A 22,200-nucleotide genomic window follows, 5' to 3' on the forward strand; every position below is an offset into this window, starting at 1 on the left:
GTAGTGTGTGTGACAGTCCTGGTAAACTGTGTAGTGTAGTGTGTGTGACAGTCCTGGTCAACTGTGTAGTGTAGTGTGTGTGACAGCCCTGGTGAACTCTTAAGTGTAGTGTGTGACAGTCCTGGTCAACTGTGAAGTGTAGTGTATGTGACAGTCCTGGTAAACTGTGAAGTGTAGTGTGTGTGACAGTCCTAGTCAACTGTGAAGTGTAGTGTGTGTGACAGTCCTGGTCAGGTGTGAAGTGTAGTGTGTTTGACAGTCCTGGTCAGGTGTGAAGTGTAGTGTGTGAGACAGTCCTGGTCAACTGTTTAATGTAGTGTGTGAGACAGTCCTGGTCAACTTTGAGGTTTAGAATGTATGACAGTCCTGGTCAACTGTGTAGTGTATTGTGTGAGACAGTCCTGGTCAACTGTGAAGCGTATGTGACAGTCCTGGTCAATTGTGTAGTGTAGTGTGTGTGATATCTTTGGTCAACTGTGTAGTGTAGTGTGTGTGACATCTTTGGTCAACTGTGAAGTGTAGTGTGTGTGACAGTCGTGGTCAGCTTTGAGGTTTAGAATGTGTGACCGTCCTGGTCAGCTTTGAATGAAGGGTTTACACAAATGCGGTCATATGCATGGTTAAGTGGAAGTCGGACATTTTACAACAAACGGCGATAATTTTACATTTTCGTTGTGATTGTTTTAAATTAATCGATGAAATAGGTTGACTGATGTGATTTCATTTCTGTAGGACCTTAATATTACGGCTCAAATATCACGCTATACCACATCCTCGAAAGATTATGTAATTTTAGGAAACCATAGAAATACGGCTTGAATTAATGTCATTGTCATGTCAATCATCGCAATATGACTGACATATCCAAGGTGTAGGCTGCAATCAATACGTAAAGAACAGAGGGTGAATGCTGACGTAAACATATAAACCACAGAGGGTGAAGCTGACGTCAGTATGTCAACCACAGAGGGTGATAGCTGACGTCAATATATAAACCACAGAGGGTGATAGCTGACGTCAGTATATAAAACAAAAGAGGGTGATAGCTGACGTCAATATATAAACCACAGAGGGTGATAGCTGACGTCAATATATAAACCACAGAGGGTGATAGCTGGCGTCAATATATAAATCATAGAGGGTGATAGCTGACGTCAATATATAAACCACAGAGGGTGATAGCTGACGTAAGTATTTAAACCACAGAGGGTGATAGCTGACGTCAATATATGAACCACAGAGGGTGATAGCTGACGTCATTATATAAACCACAGAGGGTGATAGCCGACGTCAATATATATACCACAGAGGGTGATAGCCGACGTCAATACATAAACCACAGAGGGAAGTTTACATCAATATGTAGCAGACCTTTAATTTGAAAGATATCGGTCATTCACCGTATTCTGTATAAATAATTTCCAAGAAATGGAAATTCTCATTTATTCTTTTTCGGGTCCTTTGTCTTCTTTGAAAAATTATATTGAAATCTCTACAAAAACACGACATCCTTAAAACATAATACATGGCATTTTGTGTTATTCTGATAAAACATATTACTCGTGAAATTCCAACTTTAATGAATTAGGTTCATATTGAAAAATCCATGGGATGTTAATTTTTTGAGAGAATCACGTTGATAACGAATTCTAGTAGTGTCCGGTAATGTCTGTGGTAGTAAATGACACGTAAAGGTAACACGTGGTATGAATTTACACGTGCAAATCCCAGACCATCACGCCACCTATTGGCGACGCAAAACATTTAGGAACTAATTTCAGCTTAATTCCTACTGGTCAAACGACTGAAATGATATCGATAATGAATTCTAGTAGTGTCCGGCACAGCCTAAAACCTTCTGATGAAGCAAACTTACCGCACGCGCTTTTATATCTTGTTCTGTATTTGTATATATATATGTATATCATCGTGAAAAATTAGAATATTAAAATGGTTGTTTGAAATCAGAGATCACAACTATACGCTGGAGCAGCAGGGTTAGGGTTTGGAGGAGAAAACTAAAACACGCAGAAATTCGTACATAATTCTACACTATGATTTTGTTTTGATAAATATCATTTTCCCGAAGGCTTATAAAAATAAAGAAAAAACAAATAAATAAATCACATTAGGTTCATAGTCATTTTGTATTAGATATTTTTACTTGTAAAGTATAATTATATTCTCCATAATCATCAGTTTAAAATTCGATAATCACTGAAAGGCGTGTTATTATCATGAAATTTGTGTTGTAAATTCAATATATGATGCGAAAAACCCTGATAATGAGAGTAAATACTGTGTGTGACATGACCTTAGAGGTAAGCAACTCTCACAACGAATATACATGTCTGCCCACAATTACGGTTTGTCTGATCGCCGCTGTCTGTCCGGCTAATTATAAATACCCAATAGAATCGGATACCTGAACTAAGGCCTGGGCGGACAGATGAAACCACCTGGATGTGTTCAATTAGTAGTTTTCTTGTCGTTCACCTGGAAAATAGGGCATGCTCCCCTGTAGTGCATGTTCATTAGTCGTGTCAACACCTCGCCCAGGTATGGTCTGACGCATGCGTAGTGTGAGGTTTGTGTACTGAGCATCTCCCAGTAGTGTGTTGCATACAAGTAATACTTAGATTCATAATATACCAGATTTATTTTTACATATAGAAAATAGCGTTTTCATGACAATGTCTGACAACGCGGTAGGGTTAGAGCAAACAGCGACAATCCGCGTACTTCCCATTAAACACACTAACGCGTCAACAGTTTCCGTATAAACAATTACCAACCTGCGTGTTACAGGTTTAACAGACAAATCAAAACTGAAATACTTGCCATTTTTACAGTTAATCTATACAGTTACTTCGCGGTACAATTATTACCCCCTAAAGTGTCGATGGACCTGAAAACATACTGGAAACACCTGGAGATATGGAATCACACCTTTTATTCTCAAATCTTGTTTCAGTTAAGAACTGATAATGAGACATGATATAACTTGACTTTTAAAGACACCTGCCTCGACGAAATCATCAAAACATCGAACTACTCTGACAAGATTTTTTTGCGTCTCAGACATTTCTTTTTTGTTTATTAAAGATTAATCCGAAAAATTGCAGATCAAGACAGCATCGTAGAAAAGTAATATGAAAACCCTATATTTGTAATACTGGTTAAACGAGACAGACACAATGTCATTATTGTGTTGTGTTCGCGAGTGAACACAGTGAACCGTAGGTATTCAGGAATTTGTCGTGCTTCAGGCTTCACGTGATCATTAATGTGTTTTACGTTGGTGACAACTTGTTTGGTGTGATCTAGTGTTCCAGGAATCCTTAGTACTTCGGGCCTCGTCCCAGGCCCATTATACCAGATTTCCCGTTAAATTGCATTATGGTCTCTTTCATTCCGACGCTTGCATTTAGTAGGTATCCTGGTCCCAGAAACAACAATACTGGTTTACAGGATGCAGGGTGTGCTGAGACGGAATTAGATACGAGGATTTAATTTACCGTAAAATGCTAAAGAACCTTCTACCGAGGCATTGTTCGAAGCATTAATTGTATTTGTCTGTAGCGCTCACAAACAACATGTCTGTTTTGGAACCTTAATCATGTTAAAACAGTCCTGCCAATGTAGCAGTACAATGTCCCGCCCTCTCCCATTCGAATTATTTCTCGAATATTTACTGTGAAGAACTGGTATTATCACGACATATTAATTCCTAAACGGGACAGATGCTTTCCAGTATTGTCATTGGTCATTTGTGTCCATTACCTTTGTCCTCGTACATAAACAGTCCTAATTAGAGAAAATCTCGTGCGAGTTCGTCCTTCCTCGTGCGTGAGCCGGTTCACCGCTGTTTGTGACAATTTACGTTCGCCACAGAGCCTAGTCCAGGCCGCTGTAGACTGTATGCCAAGTGTCGCTGTACCATCGCCGCCCAGTCCTGTAGGGTGCGCTACACCGCTATCCGCCGTTATAATATATATACCTAAATTGGAATTCTTCCCGGCGCATCATTTGTTCAACGGTGACCGGCCTGTTGACGTCTTTGTAATGTCGTCTGCTTCTGTAGAGGGGGATGGCGTGTCTCCTGCTAATCATACGATCAACAGAAGTGAAATGTTTCAGACATTTCAGTCCTGGGCCCTTCAGAATTACGGAGACAGTGGTAAAACGAAAACTGTCACAGAGAAAAAGTATAATAGGATAGTAAGAATATTGACAGGCGAGGAACCATCTTCTGCAGAAAACTCCAAGTTCAGGTTTTGGGTCAAAGCTAAAGGATTCCGTTTGGGACCATTTGATGGAATCGACACAATCCATGGACTTAAAGAGACTTTCCTTTACGTACCAACGAAACAGGTGGTAAGTTTTTTTTTCTTCTTTCAATATTTTACTAATATATATTATAGATAGCGTTCCTAACTTTTGATTTAAAACTTGAGCGGCGTGTCAATCAGTGCAGCATTCGATTTTTAGGGGACAGGATATATAGTGATATCCCAGGAGTGTGCGTTCTAGCGTTAAAGTGTCTAGAGGATATGAGGTCAGACAAAAATAATTAGCCGTATTAAAGTAATGTTATCAATAGTGTAAGATGAGAGACGAGCAGGGGAACACGTTATCTGAGTAGTCTATACACACCATGCTAAAATACAGGCAAAACTTCACAGCGTCTGGCAATCGATCGGAGAGTGACACTTGACATGGTATTTTGTACACAGGCCCTGTCGGAGCCAAGTCGCGCCCGATATATCTCTTTTGCCTTATTCTTATCATGCTCCGCCATACCTCTGGCCGTTATCGGACAATCGGCCTGCTCAGGGTAATGAAGGTTCAATGATGATCCGGCGGGCCAAAGCAGTCCGTCCGGTGGAGCAAACGACCGGGGCACGGACAGAGGATAAAGACGGGATGAAATCAATTCCCAAATCCTCGCCAAGTCTCCAGCTGATTGAATACCAACCAAACTTAGTTTACCGCCTCAGCGGCCCTCGGCATATCCGAGCGGAATATTGGGTTGGCTTTCCAACCGTCCGGTCAATATGTCCTCAGGACACGACCTGAGTCCAGATTAATATTATAGAACGATCAAAGAAAACACACGGATTACCATGGAAATCCGACATTAAGGCTTTTGTGTACTTTCATTCTTTCCATGTAAGTTTGTTACTCGGGAATGCGTGTGTAATACTTTGTCTCAAAACTAAATTACTAAACCTACTTTCCTTAATTCTCTATCATTATTACATCTTTTCTCTTTCATTATTTTCAAAATTAATTTTACGGACTTTCCGTCTTTAAGGCAATTTGATGAGTCCGGCACGTAGCTGTCCTACACTATATTGGTAGTGCATAGAATTCTCGGGAGAGAAGAATCCATGAATCGAAATTAAGTTCACGCTAAGAAAGTCTAAATGCATTATCCGTCACAAGGATTTGACATCGGGATGGTAGCTCGCGTGTAACCCCTAGCCGCGGTATTGATTAGGAGGGGACCGTGGCCAGCAAGGGTTCTCCTGACTCGGGGCTTATTTGACAGCCACCGTCCTCGCTTGCCGTCGTGCTAATTACCGACTAGAGATATGCCGGTACACGGAACATCCATGGGACACCAATACCGGTCTCTGTCGGTCTTATTCAATGCACATGCAAAAATGGTTATTGGATTACTTATGTTGTCACACAATCCGACTTCTTAAGTTCGACATGGCCTTTAGAAAATACTAGTAACAAATATAGGATGGGACAATACGAGACAAAGATTGACCATTATGCTGAACTAAAATTTCCAAAATATTTTAAGTTTTTTTCTTTATTTTTTACATAGTCTAACACTTCGGTAGAAATAAATTATTGTTGTTACCTATTGATGTAAATTCAGTAAAATTTAAACACAGAACCTGAATTTTGGATAAATAAAATATTTTAATCAACTTTCCGTACACTGACATTTTGTCAAATATCTCTACAAATAAAAAATGTTTGTTTGTTTACTAACACTCATTTCAGTGTTTTGTTTGATGATAATTTTTCATTAAACCCCTCCCTCTCGTCCAAAAAAGTGACACAAGTTATTTTCGTGGGTAAGGAAGGAATCAAGCGAGTTATACGACATATAGCCGCCACATCGGAGATACAGGCGTACAGGAGTTACCCTGAAATTACTTACGGAGCTCGATATAAAGCGCGTAAAGGGCGTGTTACTGCACAGGTAGTGTAGTAACTCCGTAATACACGCGTATGTCGGGTTACTGCACAGGTAGTGACGGAGCTCAGTGTACACGTGTGTTCGGATTACTGCACAGGTAGTGATAGAGCTCAGTAATACACGTGTATGGCGGGTTACTGCACAGGTAGTGACGGAGCTCAGTAATACAGTGGCGGGTTACTGCACATTTAGTGATGGAGCTAAGTAATACACGTGTATGACGGGTTACTGCTCAGGCAGTGACGGAGCTCAGTAATACATGTGTATGTCGGGTTACTGCACATTTAGTGATAAGCTCAGTAATACACGTGTGTGTCGGGTTACTGCACAGGCAGCGACAGAGCTTAGTAATACATGTGTATGTCGGGTTACTGCACAGTTAGTGACGGAGCTCAGTAATACACGTGTATGTCGGGTTACTGCACAGGTAGTGACGGAGCTCAGTGTACACGTGTGTGTCGGGTTACTGCACAGGTAGTGACAGAGCTCAGTAATACATGTGTGTGTCGGGTTACTGCACAGGTAGTGACGAGGCTCAGTAATACACGTGTGTGTCGGGTTACTGCACAGGTAGTGACGGAGCTAAGTAATACACGTGTATGTCGGGTTACTGCACAGGTAGTGACAGGACTCAGTAATACACGTGTATTGTTGACGAGCTCGGTAATAAACGTGTAGGTTGGGTTACCACACAGGTAGTTGACGAGCTCGATAATAAACGTGTAGGTTGGGTAATCACACAGATAGTTGCCAAGCTTGGTAATACACGTGTAGGTTGGGTTACCACACAGGTAGTTGACGAGCTCGGTAATACATGTATAGGTCGGGTAATCGCACAAGCTCGGTATTGCCTGAAAATGATATACTCTCAGTATCTTAGAATTTCAGTGGTTGTTGACTGAAATACTGAAAACTCGCCTTAGTGGTGAATAGTTTAAGTTCAGTACTCATAGAATACTTCAATTCGTTTTACGGAACCAATCACAAGAACATTTCTACAAAAATGGTCTATCAAAGATTATTTTTGAAATTACATGGTATTTGAATTATCATTTTCACACCACTATTTCCATAATAGAAATTCATACAGCTTATGTGAATAGTGTCTGGTAAGACGGAAACCGTGGTGTCTTGTATCTATTCTGATATATTTTCCTGAAACTAAGACTGTGATTGTCCTGATATGGACTTCGTTATATTGGCTGTTGCTTCATATCAAATACAACGTTTAGTTCGTGTGATATTAGATGATATTTTGTGTTTATTTTGATAACGAAAAATCAGAATGTTATAGGGTCTGGACATTTTACGATATTGTGTATCATGTGTTGTGTATTTCATCTTAAGCGTAACTAGACAGAGCACCACTGGTCAAAACAAACATAACTCACAATTACAGGGGTCGTTTTTGATGACTTTATGCGAATGACTGTCGCTCATTATAACGTGTCGATGACCATCGGTCAGTTCTGTTCGGACACTTGGTCTTTGTGCCGTAACGTTTCACCACGGCAATGCCACTCGCAAGACCAGGCGCTAATTGTACGCAGGTGCAATGCTGGCGCGTGCCCCCGCTAATTTCATGTTTTGTCGCTCCGTCTCTCGGCGGCCCGCCTTTCCTACGCACCTATTAGCAACCCACTGTGTTCAGCATACGACACTAACAATAACACAGTCTGTTTCCAGCTTTCCTTTCCACATTAATAAGTACGTATTGCTACAAACTGCGATTGTTTTGTCCAAATGACAGTCAGTTTATCCACAAGGTGATTTGGAAAACAACTTGTGCAGTCATCTTCGCCTTAACTGTGAACACGATCACAGCACAGTACCCGTCTATCACGTACATCGTGTACCTAATTAAACTTTGAAATGTGTTTAACATTACCACACATGAAGGTCATAATGATAAAGGACACACATACCTACATGACACATGCCTACATCACACATACCTACATCACACATACCTACATCTCACATACCTACATCACACGTACCTAAAAACACATACCTACAACACACATACCTACATCACACATATCTACATCACACATACCTACATCACACACACCTACATCACACATACCTACATCACACATACCTACATCACACATACCTACATCACACACACCTACATCACACATACCTACATCACACATACCTACATCACACACACCTACATCACACATACCTACATCACACATACCTACAATACACATACCTACATCACACATACCTACAACACACATACCTACATCACACATACCTACATCACACATACCTACAATACACATACCTACATCACACATACCTACATCACACATACCACATACCTACATCACACATACATCACACACACTACATCACACATACCTCACACATATCACACCTACATCACACATACCTACATCACACATACCTACATCACACATACCTACAACACACATACCTACATCACACATACCTACATCACACATACCTACAATACACATACCTACATCACACATACCTACATCACACATACCTACATCACACATACCTACATCACACATACCTTCAATACACATACCTTCATCACACATGCCTACATCACACATACCTACATCACACATACCTACATCACACATGCCTACATCACACACACCTACATCACACATACCTACATCACACACACCTACATCACACGTACCTACATCACACATGCCTACATCACACACACCTACATCACACGTACCTACATCACACGTACCTACATCACACATACCTACATCACACATACCTACATCACACATACCTACATCACACATACCTACATCACACACACCTACATCACACATACCTACATCACACATACCTACATCACACATACCTACATCACACATACCTACATCACACGTACCTACATCACACATACCTACATCACACATACCTACATCACACATACCTACAATACACATACCTACATCACACATACCTACATCACACATACCTACATCACACGTACCTACATCACACATACCTACATCACACATACCTACATCACACATACCTACATCACACATACCTACATCACACATACCTACATCACACGTACCTACATCACACATACCTACAACACACATACCTACATCACACATACCTACATCACACATACCTACGTCACACATACCTACATCACACATACCTACATCACACACACACATCACACACACCTACATCACACATACCTACATCACACGTACCTACATCACACATACCTACATCACACACACCTACATCACACATACCTACAAAACACATACCTACATCACACATACCTACATCACACATACACACACACATCACACATACACATACTACATCACACATCACACATACCTCACACACACCACACACACATACCTACAACACACATACCTACATCACACATACCTACATCACACATACCTACATCACACATACCTACAATACACATACCTACATCACACATACCTACAATACACATACCTGCAATACACATACCTACATCACACATACCTACAACACATGTACCTACAAGTATGAAACCCATTGTGACCTCTAATAAGTTAGTGCATGTTCCTACATTACAAGTACCTACATTTCACGTGTACTTAATATTTTGGTATAGATACGTATGTTGAAGTACCTAAATACAGGGGATATTACATATTCACTCATATACACGTGTATTACTCTACCGGAATATCTATGTGATCCTATGCGACAAATGTAATATAATCCTGATACCGACATGAGAAAACATGGCTGGAAAACCTCCTCCTCAATAGGTATCATAAACAAGCTGTTTATCGATATTTTCGTATTTTTGAACGGATTGAATTGCCATCAAAGGAAATTACAAAAAGACACGCGTAAATTCATATACCTATAACATACAGGTCCTGTCTGATCGAAGATTAGGCGAACAAAGATCGTGTCACCGCTGTCTGCATGTCCCACGTGCACCAGTAACTGCACATGCGAAACATGAAATGGATTTTCAAATATATAAATAACATAACTATAACACACATGTCTATACATTAAACTACAAGACACATGTCTTTATACATATACCTTTAACACGTGTCTATACATATACCTATAACACGTGTCTATACATATACCTATAACACATGTCTTTATACATACACCTATAACACATGTCTATACATACACCTTTAACACGTGTCTATACATATACCTATAACACGTGTCTATACATATACCTATAACACATGTCTATGTATATACCTATAACACGTGTCTATACATACACCTATAACACGTGTCTATATATATACCTATAACACATGTCTTTATACATATACCTATAACACATGTCTGTACATACACCTATAACACATGTCTTTATACATATACCTATAACACGTGTCTATACATATACCTATAACACATGTCTTTATACATATACCTATAACACATGTCTTTATGCATATACCTATAACACATGTCTGTACATACACCTATAACACATGTCTGTACATACACCTATAACACATGTCTATACATATACCTATAACACATGTCTATGTATATACCTATAACACGTGTCTATACATATACCTATAACACATGTCTATACATATACCTATAACACGTGTCTATACATATAACACATGTCTATGTATATACCTATAACACATGTCTGTACATACACCTATAACACATGTCTATACATATACCTATAACACATGTCTATACATATACCTGTAACACGTGTCTAAACATATACCTATAACACATGTCTATGTATATACCTATAACACGTGTCTATACATATAACACATGTCTATGTATATACCTATAACACGTGTCTATACATATACCTATAACACATGTCTGTACATACACCTATAACACATGTCTATACATATACCTATAACACATGTCTGTACATACACCTATAACACATGTCTGTACGTACACCTATAACACATGTCTATACATATATTTATAACACATGTCTATGTATATACCTATAACACGTGTCTATACATATACCTATAACACATGTCTTTATACATATACCTATAACACGTGTCTAAACATATACCTATAACACATGTCTATGTATATACCTATAACACATGTCTGTACATATACCTATAACACATGTCTTTATACATATACCTATAACACGTGTCTATACATATACCTATAACACATGTCTATGTATATACCTATAACACGTGTCTATACATATACCTATAACACGTGTCTAAACATATACCTATAACACATGTCTATGTATATACCTATAACACATGTCTGTACATATACCTATAACACGTGTCTAAACATATACCTATAACACATGTCTGTACATACACCTATAACACATGTCTTTATACATATACCTATAACACGTGTCTATACATATACCTATAACACATGTCTGTACATACACCTATAACACATGTCTGTACATACACCTATAACACATGTCTATACATATACCTATAACACATGTCTATGTATATACCTATAACACGTGTCTATACATATACCTATAACACATGTCTGTACATACACCTATAACACATGTCTTTATACATATACCTATAACACGTGTCTATACATATACCTATAACACGTGTCTATACATATACCTAAAACACGTGTCTGTACATATAATTACAAGACACGTGTCTATTATATGATTATAACACATGTCTTTACATATGATTAGAACACATATGATTAGATATGATCACATATGATTAGAACATCTATACAACTATTGATGAAGATGATGTAGTATCAGTTTAAGTAATATGCCCACTAAGTTACGCAAATGAAAGTATTACTGACGAGTCTTGGTTTGATCTGTAATTTTCTCTACTGTATCTTTTTCTAAATTTATATTTAAGGTGCAAGTCACGTACTCATGTGTTTTTGTACAATCTTATATACACTTTAATAAAATAAAACATCGGATGGTGAAGATGATAAAGATGATGATGATGAATATTGTGATGGAAATATGATGAAGGTGGTGATGTAGAATTTAATGAATATAAGGTAAAACTCCGAGTGATGAGGATGGTGATGTAGAAGATAATTCTAGTGATGAGGATGATGATGTAAAGATAATTAGAGTGATGAAGATGGTGATGTAGAATTAGTGTATATTAGATAAAACATCGAGTGATGAAGATAGTGATGTAGAAGATAATTCGAGTGATGGAGATGGTGATGTAGAATTAGTGTATATTAGATAAAACATCGAGTGATGAAGATAGTGATGTACAAGATAATTCGAGTGATAAGGATGGCGATGTAGAAGATAATTTGAGTGATGGAGATGGTGATGTAGAAGATAATTCGAGTGATGGAGATGGTGATGTAGAAGATACTTCTTGTGATGGAAATGGTGATGTAGAAGATAATTCGAGTGATGAGGATGGCGATGTAGAAGATAATTCGAGTGATGAGGATGGCGATGTAGAAGATAATTCTAGTGATGAGGATGGCGATGTAGAAGATAATTCGAGTGATGAGGATGGCGATGTAGAAGATAATTTGAGTGATGGAGATGGCGATGTAGAAGATAATTCGAGTGATGGAGATGGTGATGTAGAAGATACTTCTTGTGATGGAAATGGTGATATAGAAAATAATTCGAGTGATGAGGATGGCGATGTAGAAGATAATTCGAGTGATGAGGATGGCGATGTAGAAGATAATTCGAGTGATGAGGATGGCGATGTAGAAGATAATTTGAGTGATGGAGATGGCGATGTAGAAGATAATTCGAGTGATGAGGATGGCGATGTAGAAGATAATTTGAGTGATGGAGATGGCGATGTAGAAGATAATTCGAGTGATGAGGATGGCGATGTAGAAGATAATTTGAGTGATGGAGATGGCGATGTAGAAGATAATTCGAGTGATGAAGATAGTGATGTAGAAGATAATTCGAGTGATGAGGATAGCGATGTAGAAGATAATTTGAGTGATGGAGATGGCGATGTAGAAGATAATTCGAGTGATGAAGATAGTGATGTAGAAGATAATTCGAGTGATGAGGATGGCGATGTAGAAGATAATTTGAGTGATGGAGATGGTGATGTAGAAGACACTTCCTGTGATGGAGATGGTGACGTAGGAGATAATTCGAGTGATGGAGATGGTGATGTAGAAGACACTTCTTGTGATGGAAATGGTGATGTAGAAGATAATTCGAGTGCTGAGGATGACGATGTAGAAGATAATTCGAGTGATGAGGATGGCGATGTAGAAGATAATTCGAGTGATGAGGATGGCGATGTAGAAGATAATTCGAGTGATGGAGATGGTGATGTAGAATGTTGTATAAGATAACGACGGATATCTTTTCCGAAACAGTGTAATTATCACGGTTTGTCAGTTAACCACAACCAGCTGGAATAATGACGAATGCGCTTCAGTGTAATGTTATAATATTACCCATAAATCTGCGACAGGCATTATCAGTATATTACCGTTGTCTTGGTAACTGTAGGTTTTCAATATCTACCTGTCGGGCAGGTAACTGTTGGCAGGTAACACATCCTGTCGTCATTCTACCTGTGATAGGTGGGGTTGGTCAGCGCTTTACCATAATGACGTGTTTAATTACGGACTTCTGGACAACACAAATGGGACAGCACCCTTCTCTAGCTGTGATGTGCATTATGACTTTCCAATTAGTCTTGTAATCAAAACCCGACCATAATTAAAGCATGCAAAGGTCTATACATCCCGCCATGTATGTACAACAGGATGGTCACACCCCGGTCAAGCATTGTCCAGTCTTACTGCGACCGAAAAGGCAAATTCATAGTAGCGTCGTATTCATTGATAATCCGTAATTCTGTACTTAAACATGTACAATAATACATACACAATGTGGGTATATGTTCGGCGCGCTAATTTGTAAGAACATATTGATTAGAATATAATGAGGACAGGGATCTCGGCCGATTATTTAGATCACGGTTATCTCGGTTTTAGTGTACTGCAACCGACATGGAGATTTTTCATCTTTGGGAACAGTCTCGGTCAGGACTACAATTTTGCATCTTTGCGGGAACACTGTCGTTTAGAACTACAACTGCACGTCCCTGTGGGGACAATGTCGGTTAAAACTACAACTATACGTCCTTGTGGGAACAGGCTCGGTTAGAACTACAACTGCACGTCCCTGTGGGGACAATGTCGGTTAAAACTACAACTATACGTCCCTGCGGTAACAGGCTCGGTTAGAACTACAGCTTTACGTCCTTGCGGGAACACTGTCGTTTAGAACTACAACTGCACGTCCCTGTGGGGATAATGTCGGTTAAAACTACAACTATACGTCCCTGCGGGAACAGCCTCGGTTAGAACTACAACTGCATGTCCCTGTGGGGATAATGTCGGTTAAAACTACAACTATACGTCCCTGCGGTAACAGGCTCGGTTAGAACTACAGCTTTACGTCCTTGCGGGAACACTGTCGTTTAGAACTACAACTGCACGTCCCTGTGGGGATAATGTCGGTTAAAACTACAACTATACGTCCCTGCGGGAACAGCCTCGGTTAGAACTACAACTGCACGTCCCTGTGGGGATAATGTCGGTTAAAACTACAACTATACGTCCCTGCGGTAACAGGCTCGGTTAGAACTACAGCTTTACGTCCTTGCGGGAACACTGTCGTTTAGAACTACAACTGCACGTCCCTGTGGGGACAATGTCGGTTAAAACTACAACTATACGTCCCTGCGGGAACAGCCTCGGTTAGAACTACAACTGTACTTCCCTGCGGGGACAGTGTCGGTTAGAACTACAATTGTACGTCACTGCGGGAACACTCTCGGACAGAAAAACGCCTTTGCGGTCTTCGTACGTCCCTATAGCAACATATCGGGCCTTAATTTCATCTGTAAGGGAACAATCTCGTTCAGGCTTACTTAGGTCACTAAGGGAGCAGTCTTAGTCACAACTACATACATGCAAATGGGAACAGCCTCGGTCGAAAATGTAGTCTCAGATGGAACTACATCCCTATGGGAACAGTCTTAGGTGGAACCACATACGTCCTTTGCAGAAACAGCATCAGGTGGAACTGCATACGTCCCTATGGGAACAGTCTTAGGTGGAACCACATACGTCCTTTGCAGAAACAGCATCAGGTGGAACTGCATACGTCCCTACGGAATAGTCTTAGGTATAACTACATACGTACATGCAGAAACAGTCTTAGGTGGAACTACATACGTCCCTACGGGAACAGTCTTAGGTGGAACTACATACGTCCCTACGGGAACAGTCTTAGGTGGAACTACATACGTCCCTACGGGAACAGTCTTAGGTTGAACTACATACGTCCCTACGGGAACAGTCTCAGTCGGAACCACATACGTCCTTGCAGGAACAGTACCAGATGAACTATATACACCCTTACGAGAACAGCCTCGATCAGAAATACATACGTACCTAAAGGAATTGCCTCAGTCGGAAGTACACATACATCCCTAGAGGAACATGCTCAGTCGGAATGTCCACTATTACGGCTCTCCGGATTCTCAACACACGAGTCAATTAATGTATATGTTTTATGATACAAAACCAATTAAGGTCCCCCTTCCCCCTCTCCCACCCTCATCTCTCTCCTCTGGCCACCGGTCTACTTGCTAAACAAGACTCTCACACGGGTGTCGGTAAATAGGCAAAAAGTGTCCTGGACAGGAAATATGTATTTATAAAAGATGACAGTGGTTGATACACAATGCATAGTATACATTGGTTGACACACAAAACAAATTTACCTTGAAATGTTGAACGTGATGATACATGTTAACTTAACTGTAAATATTTACATAGTCGGTAAGAAAGTGTAAATAATGTACTATCAGAATATTTTTACAAGTTTCCAGTACGATGGATAGTTCCGATATATTTTGATAAACTTTTCACGTCAATTTACATACAGAGAACAGATTGAATAATCATCACCGCCGGGGCTTCACTGTGTCACTGTCTTGTATAAGAGCGAAGCTTACGTAATGAAACATTATCAAAATTAAACACAAGGATGTGAATACTTTTAAAATCATTACGTGGCAAATTAGGCATAAAATTATGTATATAATTAATCAGTTTTTTTATAAAGACACTACATGTCAATTTATATCATATTAGTTTTATTATTAAATCAAAGATTTTAGACATATCAAAACCCAATCTCTTCATTTTGTCGATATTTTCAATGTCATATCAATGTGTTATATCAAAATTTGAATTAAATTTGGGTCAAAATAAAACAACAAAATATTCACGGTAAGTTTTAAGAGTTTTTCTCTGTGTTTTGTCGTTATGTTCAATAAAGTGACATGGATTTTCAAAAAAAGTAAAATTTGAATTGATTAGAAGTTTGAATTGATAAGAAGTTTTAATGAAATTGAATTCTTTAAATCTATGTGATATCAGCTTCGAACATAGGCTTGATGGCACAGGTAACAACAGGTAAAAAGACAGGTAAATACAGGTAAACTCACGATTTCACTATTTTTATCTCAGAAATTTAGATAACTTGTTTAACTTTAACAAATTAAAAAACGAAACGGTATTTAGTAACTGGCATTAAATTTCTCTGAGAAATCCCCCAACCGCAAAACATGTGCACGGTACCAGGAAGCTTCACCACGTCGTCAGAACACTGAGGTTTTGGTGATAATCGGTAACGGGAGGAGTCACCTGTCAACCAACCAAACCAAACAACCAACACCAACCAACAAACACCAACCAACACCAACCAACAAACACCAACCAACCATCACCAACCAACAAACACCAACCAACCATCACCAACCAACCAACACCAACCAACAAACACCAACCAACACCAACCATCACCAACCAACCAACACCAACCAACCAACACCAACCAACACCAACCATCACCAACCAACCAACACCAACCAACCAACACCAACCAACAAACACCATCCAACCAACACCAACCAACCAAACCAACACCAACCAACAATCACCAACCAACAATCACCAACCAACCATCACCAACCAACCAACACCAACCAACCAAACCAACACCAACCAACCAACACCAACCAACCAACTAACAGCAAGATCCCTTCTGTTCATCTCGCTTTATATTCTTGTGGATGTTGAAGAATGATATAGAACTGTCCCAGTTTACGACACACAAATTAAATAATAATTTTTAACGGGAAAACAATACAAAATGACATAAATAAGAAATTGCAGCACTCGTTCCCCCGTCAGAGACAAGTGGTTTGTTTTCTGCTATCAAATCATGATCACGTGACAGTACTATATTACGTATCTGTAACTAAATGAGTGATTTGTGATCACCCAGTTCATAGTGTGGTGCTTCTCTGCCGGGACGTGACACATGTCAATACTAGACGACACATGAACACGTGACTGGCCGTGACGTGCGGAGATGAAACCCACCACGGCCCGGTACGTGAGCTGGGACGATCGTCTATTCAGGAAGGACATCTCTTCCGCCTGGCCTGTCTCCATGCCGTGAGGCGGATACATCATCGGGCGGAGAGTATATGGCAGCGTCGACCCGCTCAAATCATAGACAATTTATAGTTATCGAGGCCTTAGAGCCCTCCAGTTACTTTGTAGTACTAACGATTTTCTTAGAATGCTTTCGATTATCACCACAGCTGGTGATGATATTTTCAGCTATCGGGAGGAATATTTCACGCCTATTGCACTGTACATATATAATGACAGGGCACGCTATACTTACAAAGATAATCTATGACTACATCAATAGCTTACTAATAATGACTAAACTGTACATTGCAGTGATTTTCCGATTGTTTAGTGAATATAGGTGCAGTTTGGAAATTGTTTGTAAATAAAGGCGATGTTGGCTTGAGAAATTTGTTTACTGTTGTAAAACGACTGTTTTGCTTTGTATTGTTTCGAATACCAAATGGAGATGTTTTATGCTCTGTAGTGTCTTCCGTAATCTGAGGGATACATGGGAGTTTTGTAATTTGAGGATACACGAGAGTTGTGTAATTTGAGGATACATGATAGTTTTGTAATTTGAAGATACATGGGAGTTGTGTAATTTGAGGATACATGGGAGTTGTGTAATTTGAGGATACATGGGAGTTGTGTATTTGAGGATACATGATAGTTTTGTAATTTGAAGATACATGGGAGTTGTGTAATTTGAGGATACACGAGAGTTGTGTAATTTGAGGATACATGATAGTTCTGTAATTTGAAGATACATGGGAGTTGTGTAATTTGAGGATACATGGGAGTTATGTAATTTGAGGATACACGAGAGTTGTGTAATTTGAGGATACACGAGAGTTATGTAATTTGAGGATACATGAGTGTTCTGTAATTTGGGGATACATGATAGTTTTGTAATTTGAGGATACATGGGAGTTATGTAATTTGAGGATACATGGGAGTTATGTAATTTGAAGATACATGGGAGTTGTGTAATTTGGGGATACATGATAGTTTTGTAATTTGAGGATACATGAGTGTTCTGTAATTTGAGGATCCATGAGTGTTCTGTAATTTGAGGATACATGAGTGTTCTGTAATTTCAGGATACATGATAGTTTTGTAATTTGGGGGATACATGATAGTTTTGTAATTTGAGGATACATGGGAGTTATGTAATTTGAGGATACATGGGAGTTATGTAATTTGAGGATACATGGGAGTTATGTAATTTCAGGATACATGATAGTTTTGTAATTTGAGGATACATGGGAGTTATGTAATTTGAGGATACATGAGAGTTATGCAATTTCAGGATACATGAGTGTTCTGTAATTTGAGGATACATGAGTGTTATGTAATTTGAGGATACACGAGAGTTATGTAATTTGAGGATACATGAGAGTTATGTAATTTCAGGATACACGAGAGTTATGTAATTTGAGGATACATGAGAGTTATGTAATTTGAGGATACACGAGAGTTATGTAATTTGAGGATACATGAGAGTTATGTAATTTCAGGATACACGAGAGTTATGTAATTTGAGGATACATGGGAGTTATGTAATTTGAGGATACATGAGAGTTATGTAATTTCAGGATACATGAGTGTTCTGTAATTTGAGGATACACGAGAGTTATGTAATTTGAGGATACATGGGAGTTATGTAATTTGAGGATACATGAGTGTTATGTAATTTCAGGATACATGGGAGTTATGTAATTTGAGGATACATGAGTGTTATGTAATTTCAGGATACATGATAGTTTTGTAATTTGAGGATACATGGGAGTTATGTAATTTGAGGATACATGGGAGTTATGTAATTTGAGGATACATGATAGTTTTGTAATTTGAGGATACATGGGAGTTATGTAATTTGAGGATACATGAGAGTTATGTAATTTCGGGATACATGAGAGTTATGTAATTTCGGGATACATGATAGTTTTGTAATATGGGGATACATGAGGGTTGTGTAATTTGGGGATACTTGAGAGTTCTGTAATTTGGGGATACTTGAGATTTCTGTAAATATAGGTTCGCGAGAGTTCTATACCTTGATATGAAATGAGTATATTTGGTGTAGTCACAATTCTGCTGTATTTTGTTATTCAAAATATTTTTTTATGTATCTCTGAATGAACATATCTATCTGAAACCACTGAGTATTAATTGTAACATTTCATTCAAAATGAACATTTTACCAATGCTTCTTCTGGATGGAAAATAATCCGAACCAAATGTCCGGAAGTAGAATTACACGGGTGTAAGCTACTTTGCTCGACGGACGGCCCAAGTAAAAGCTTACTCCGGTCTGTAAAACTTGGGGATCAGTATACTGGTAAGAGTATGTAATTAAGACAAATAATTGATTGATCGCCAGCTAATGACAGTCGCTCACCGTGGCAATACTAAGTAGCTTTATATAGGCACGTGATAGTCACAAGCGGTTTTTTTTGTATAGTCATTTCATTGGCTGCTGCTCGAGATCGATGGCCGTTCCATCAATCAGGCCGTGCACTGCTACGTTTAGCGCGGACTTCGCAGTAAGTCAGACAGGTCTTGCTGGGAGGATCACTGTCACGATTATTTTTATGTTAACAGTCTGGATCCTTCACCTTTTTCTTCAATACCTTCATTCAAACATATTTAATTGAAAACTACCAAACTCACAAGTTAACCTCTGACGTGGTTCTTACTAAAATTTTGAAGAAGATTTCTGTATCATACGGGTACTGAAATTCGGATAGACATTGGTTTAACTTTTTCCCAAATAATTGACTTTGATATTAAGTGAGCTGTGGTAAAATGGCAGGTATGGTAAAAGTAAATAAGAAAGAAACAAATAAATAATAAATAAGAAGAAAAACAACAAAACAAAAAAAAAAACAAATTAAAATGGCAACGCCTTTTTATTATGTAACAGTCCATATTCCGTCTGTCCGTACTGGTCCTCCCATAACAGTTTTTCATGTGCAATAGGGGTTTCGGACAGTCTGTCCACAAGACAAATGTTTCAAAACGTCTGTGTTACCGGGCACAAGATTTGTTTAAAAACTATAAGACCACACCAAGGAAACCGATTTGACGGACAATGGCAGTTTTGGTCCATTGTGAATTTATTTGTTAACCCTTGACGTAACAGTACAACACTTTGAGTGTATATTTTTAAGCTTCGCTCGATCGAGAGCCAGCCTCATCACTGTAAAGCTCCGACTAATTGTCGTTATACAAAAATCCCCAGATCATTAAGTGGCCGTAAATCTCCAGTTCTCAAGTAGACCAGGACCTGTGGTAGAGAAATGTTGCTCTCATCATGGTCTGGCTGTGGTATACTCCGTTAGTTTCATCCCAAGGACACCATGCCGTGTGTCACGAACCCCTGGCTTTCTACAGGAGAACCCCAGCGCGTGCTTGTATTAACTGACTCGTTGGTTTACCGTCAAGTCAATTTCTGCTGAAACCGTCTCATCACCATTTCACAGAAGTCAGGACGATGGATAAAGTATCCGAATCGTGTTCATGTTGGAATATTTTGTTATGTTCTGTAATATATATATATATTGTACACAGACAGATAAATTCAATTGTGTATTGAAGTTATTAAAAAAGACAGAGAGAAAAATAAAAAAAAAATTCGTTTAATTTTATTGTATTAGTGTGTTTTCAAACATCAGGTAACTTAGTAAGGGACTTGGAAAGATATATAGTAGGATTTTTTGTCGTGTTTGACAAATCCACCGGAAATGCCGCTCGAACCAAGCTGTGTCTATACAGTATATATACAGCTCACCATCCCTTCATTGATTTGTGTGTATATCAGTAAAACATGCTCTTATACTTCATCTAGTTAGTTTAACAAGTCAATATTGGAGAAATATATAATACTGATACATTAGTATTATATAGAATTTCACAGTCACTACTAGTATACCTCTAAATTCTTTGTGTACGGTTCCTACTGGTGTACCTGTACAGCCTTTGTGTACAGTCCCTACTGGTGTACCTGTACATCATATGTGTACAGTCCCTACTGGTGTACCTGTACATCCTTTGTGTACGGTTCCTACTGGTGTACCTGTACATCATATGTGTACGGTCCCTACTGGTGTACCTGTATATCCTTTGTGTACAGTCCCTACTGGTGTACTTGTACATCATATGTGTACAGTCCCTACTGGTGTACCTGTATATCCTTTGTGTACGGTTCATACTGGTGTACCTGTACATCATATGTGTACGGTCCCTACTGATGTACCTGTATATCCTTTGTGTGTCCCTACTGGTGTACCTGTACAGTCCTTGGTGTACCTGTACATCCTTTGTGTACAGTCCCTACTGGTGTACCTGTACATCCTTTGTGTACAGTCACTACTGGTGTACCTGTACATCCTTTGTGTACAGTCCCTACTGGTGTACCTGTACATCCTTTGTGTACAGTCCCTACT

The 22,200-nt window shown here is 39.0% G+C and overlaps 1 protein-coding gene across 1 annotated transcript in view; it reads left to right on the top strand.

The window, feature by feature from the left end:
* The first annotated feature begins 4,065 nt into the window (after positions 1–4,065).
* Positions 4,066–22,200, top strand: part of LOC132552198 (nucleolar protein 4-like) — a 131,206-nt gene continuing 113,071 nt past the window's right edge. The window contains exon 1 of the mRNA XM_060216347.1: positions 4,066–4,377. Coding sequence (XP_060072330.1) covers positions 4,066–4,377 — 312 coding nt within the window. The remainder of the gene's footprint in view (positions 4,378–22,200) is intronic.

Source organism: Ylistrum balloti, unplaced genomic scaffold (assembly GCF_031769215.1).
Source record: "Ylistrum balloti isolate Yb309-2 unplaced genomic scaffold, AGI_CSIRO_Ybal_v1 Utg370240, whole genome shotgun sequence".
Lineage (NCBI taxonomy): Eukaryota > Metazoa > Mollusca > Bivalvia > Pectinida > Pectinidae > Ylistrum > Ylistrum balloti.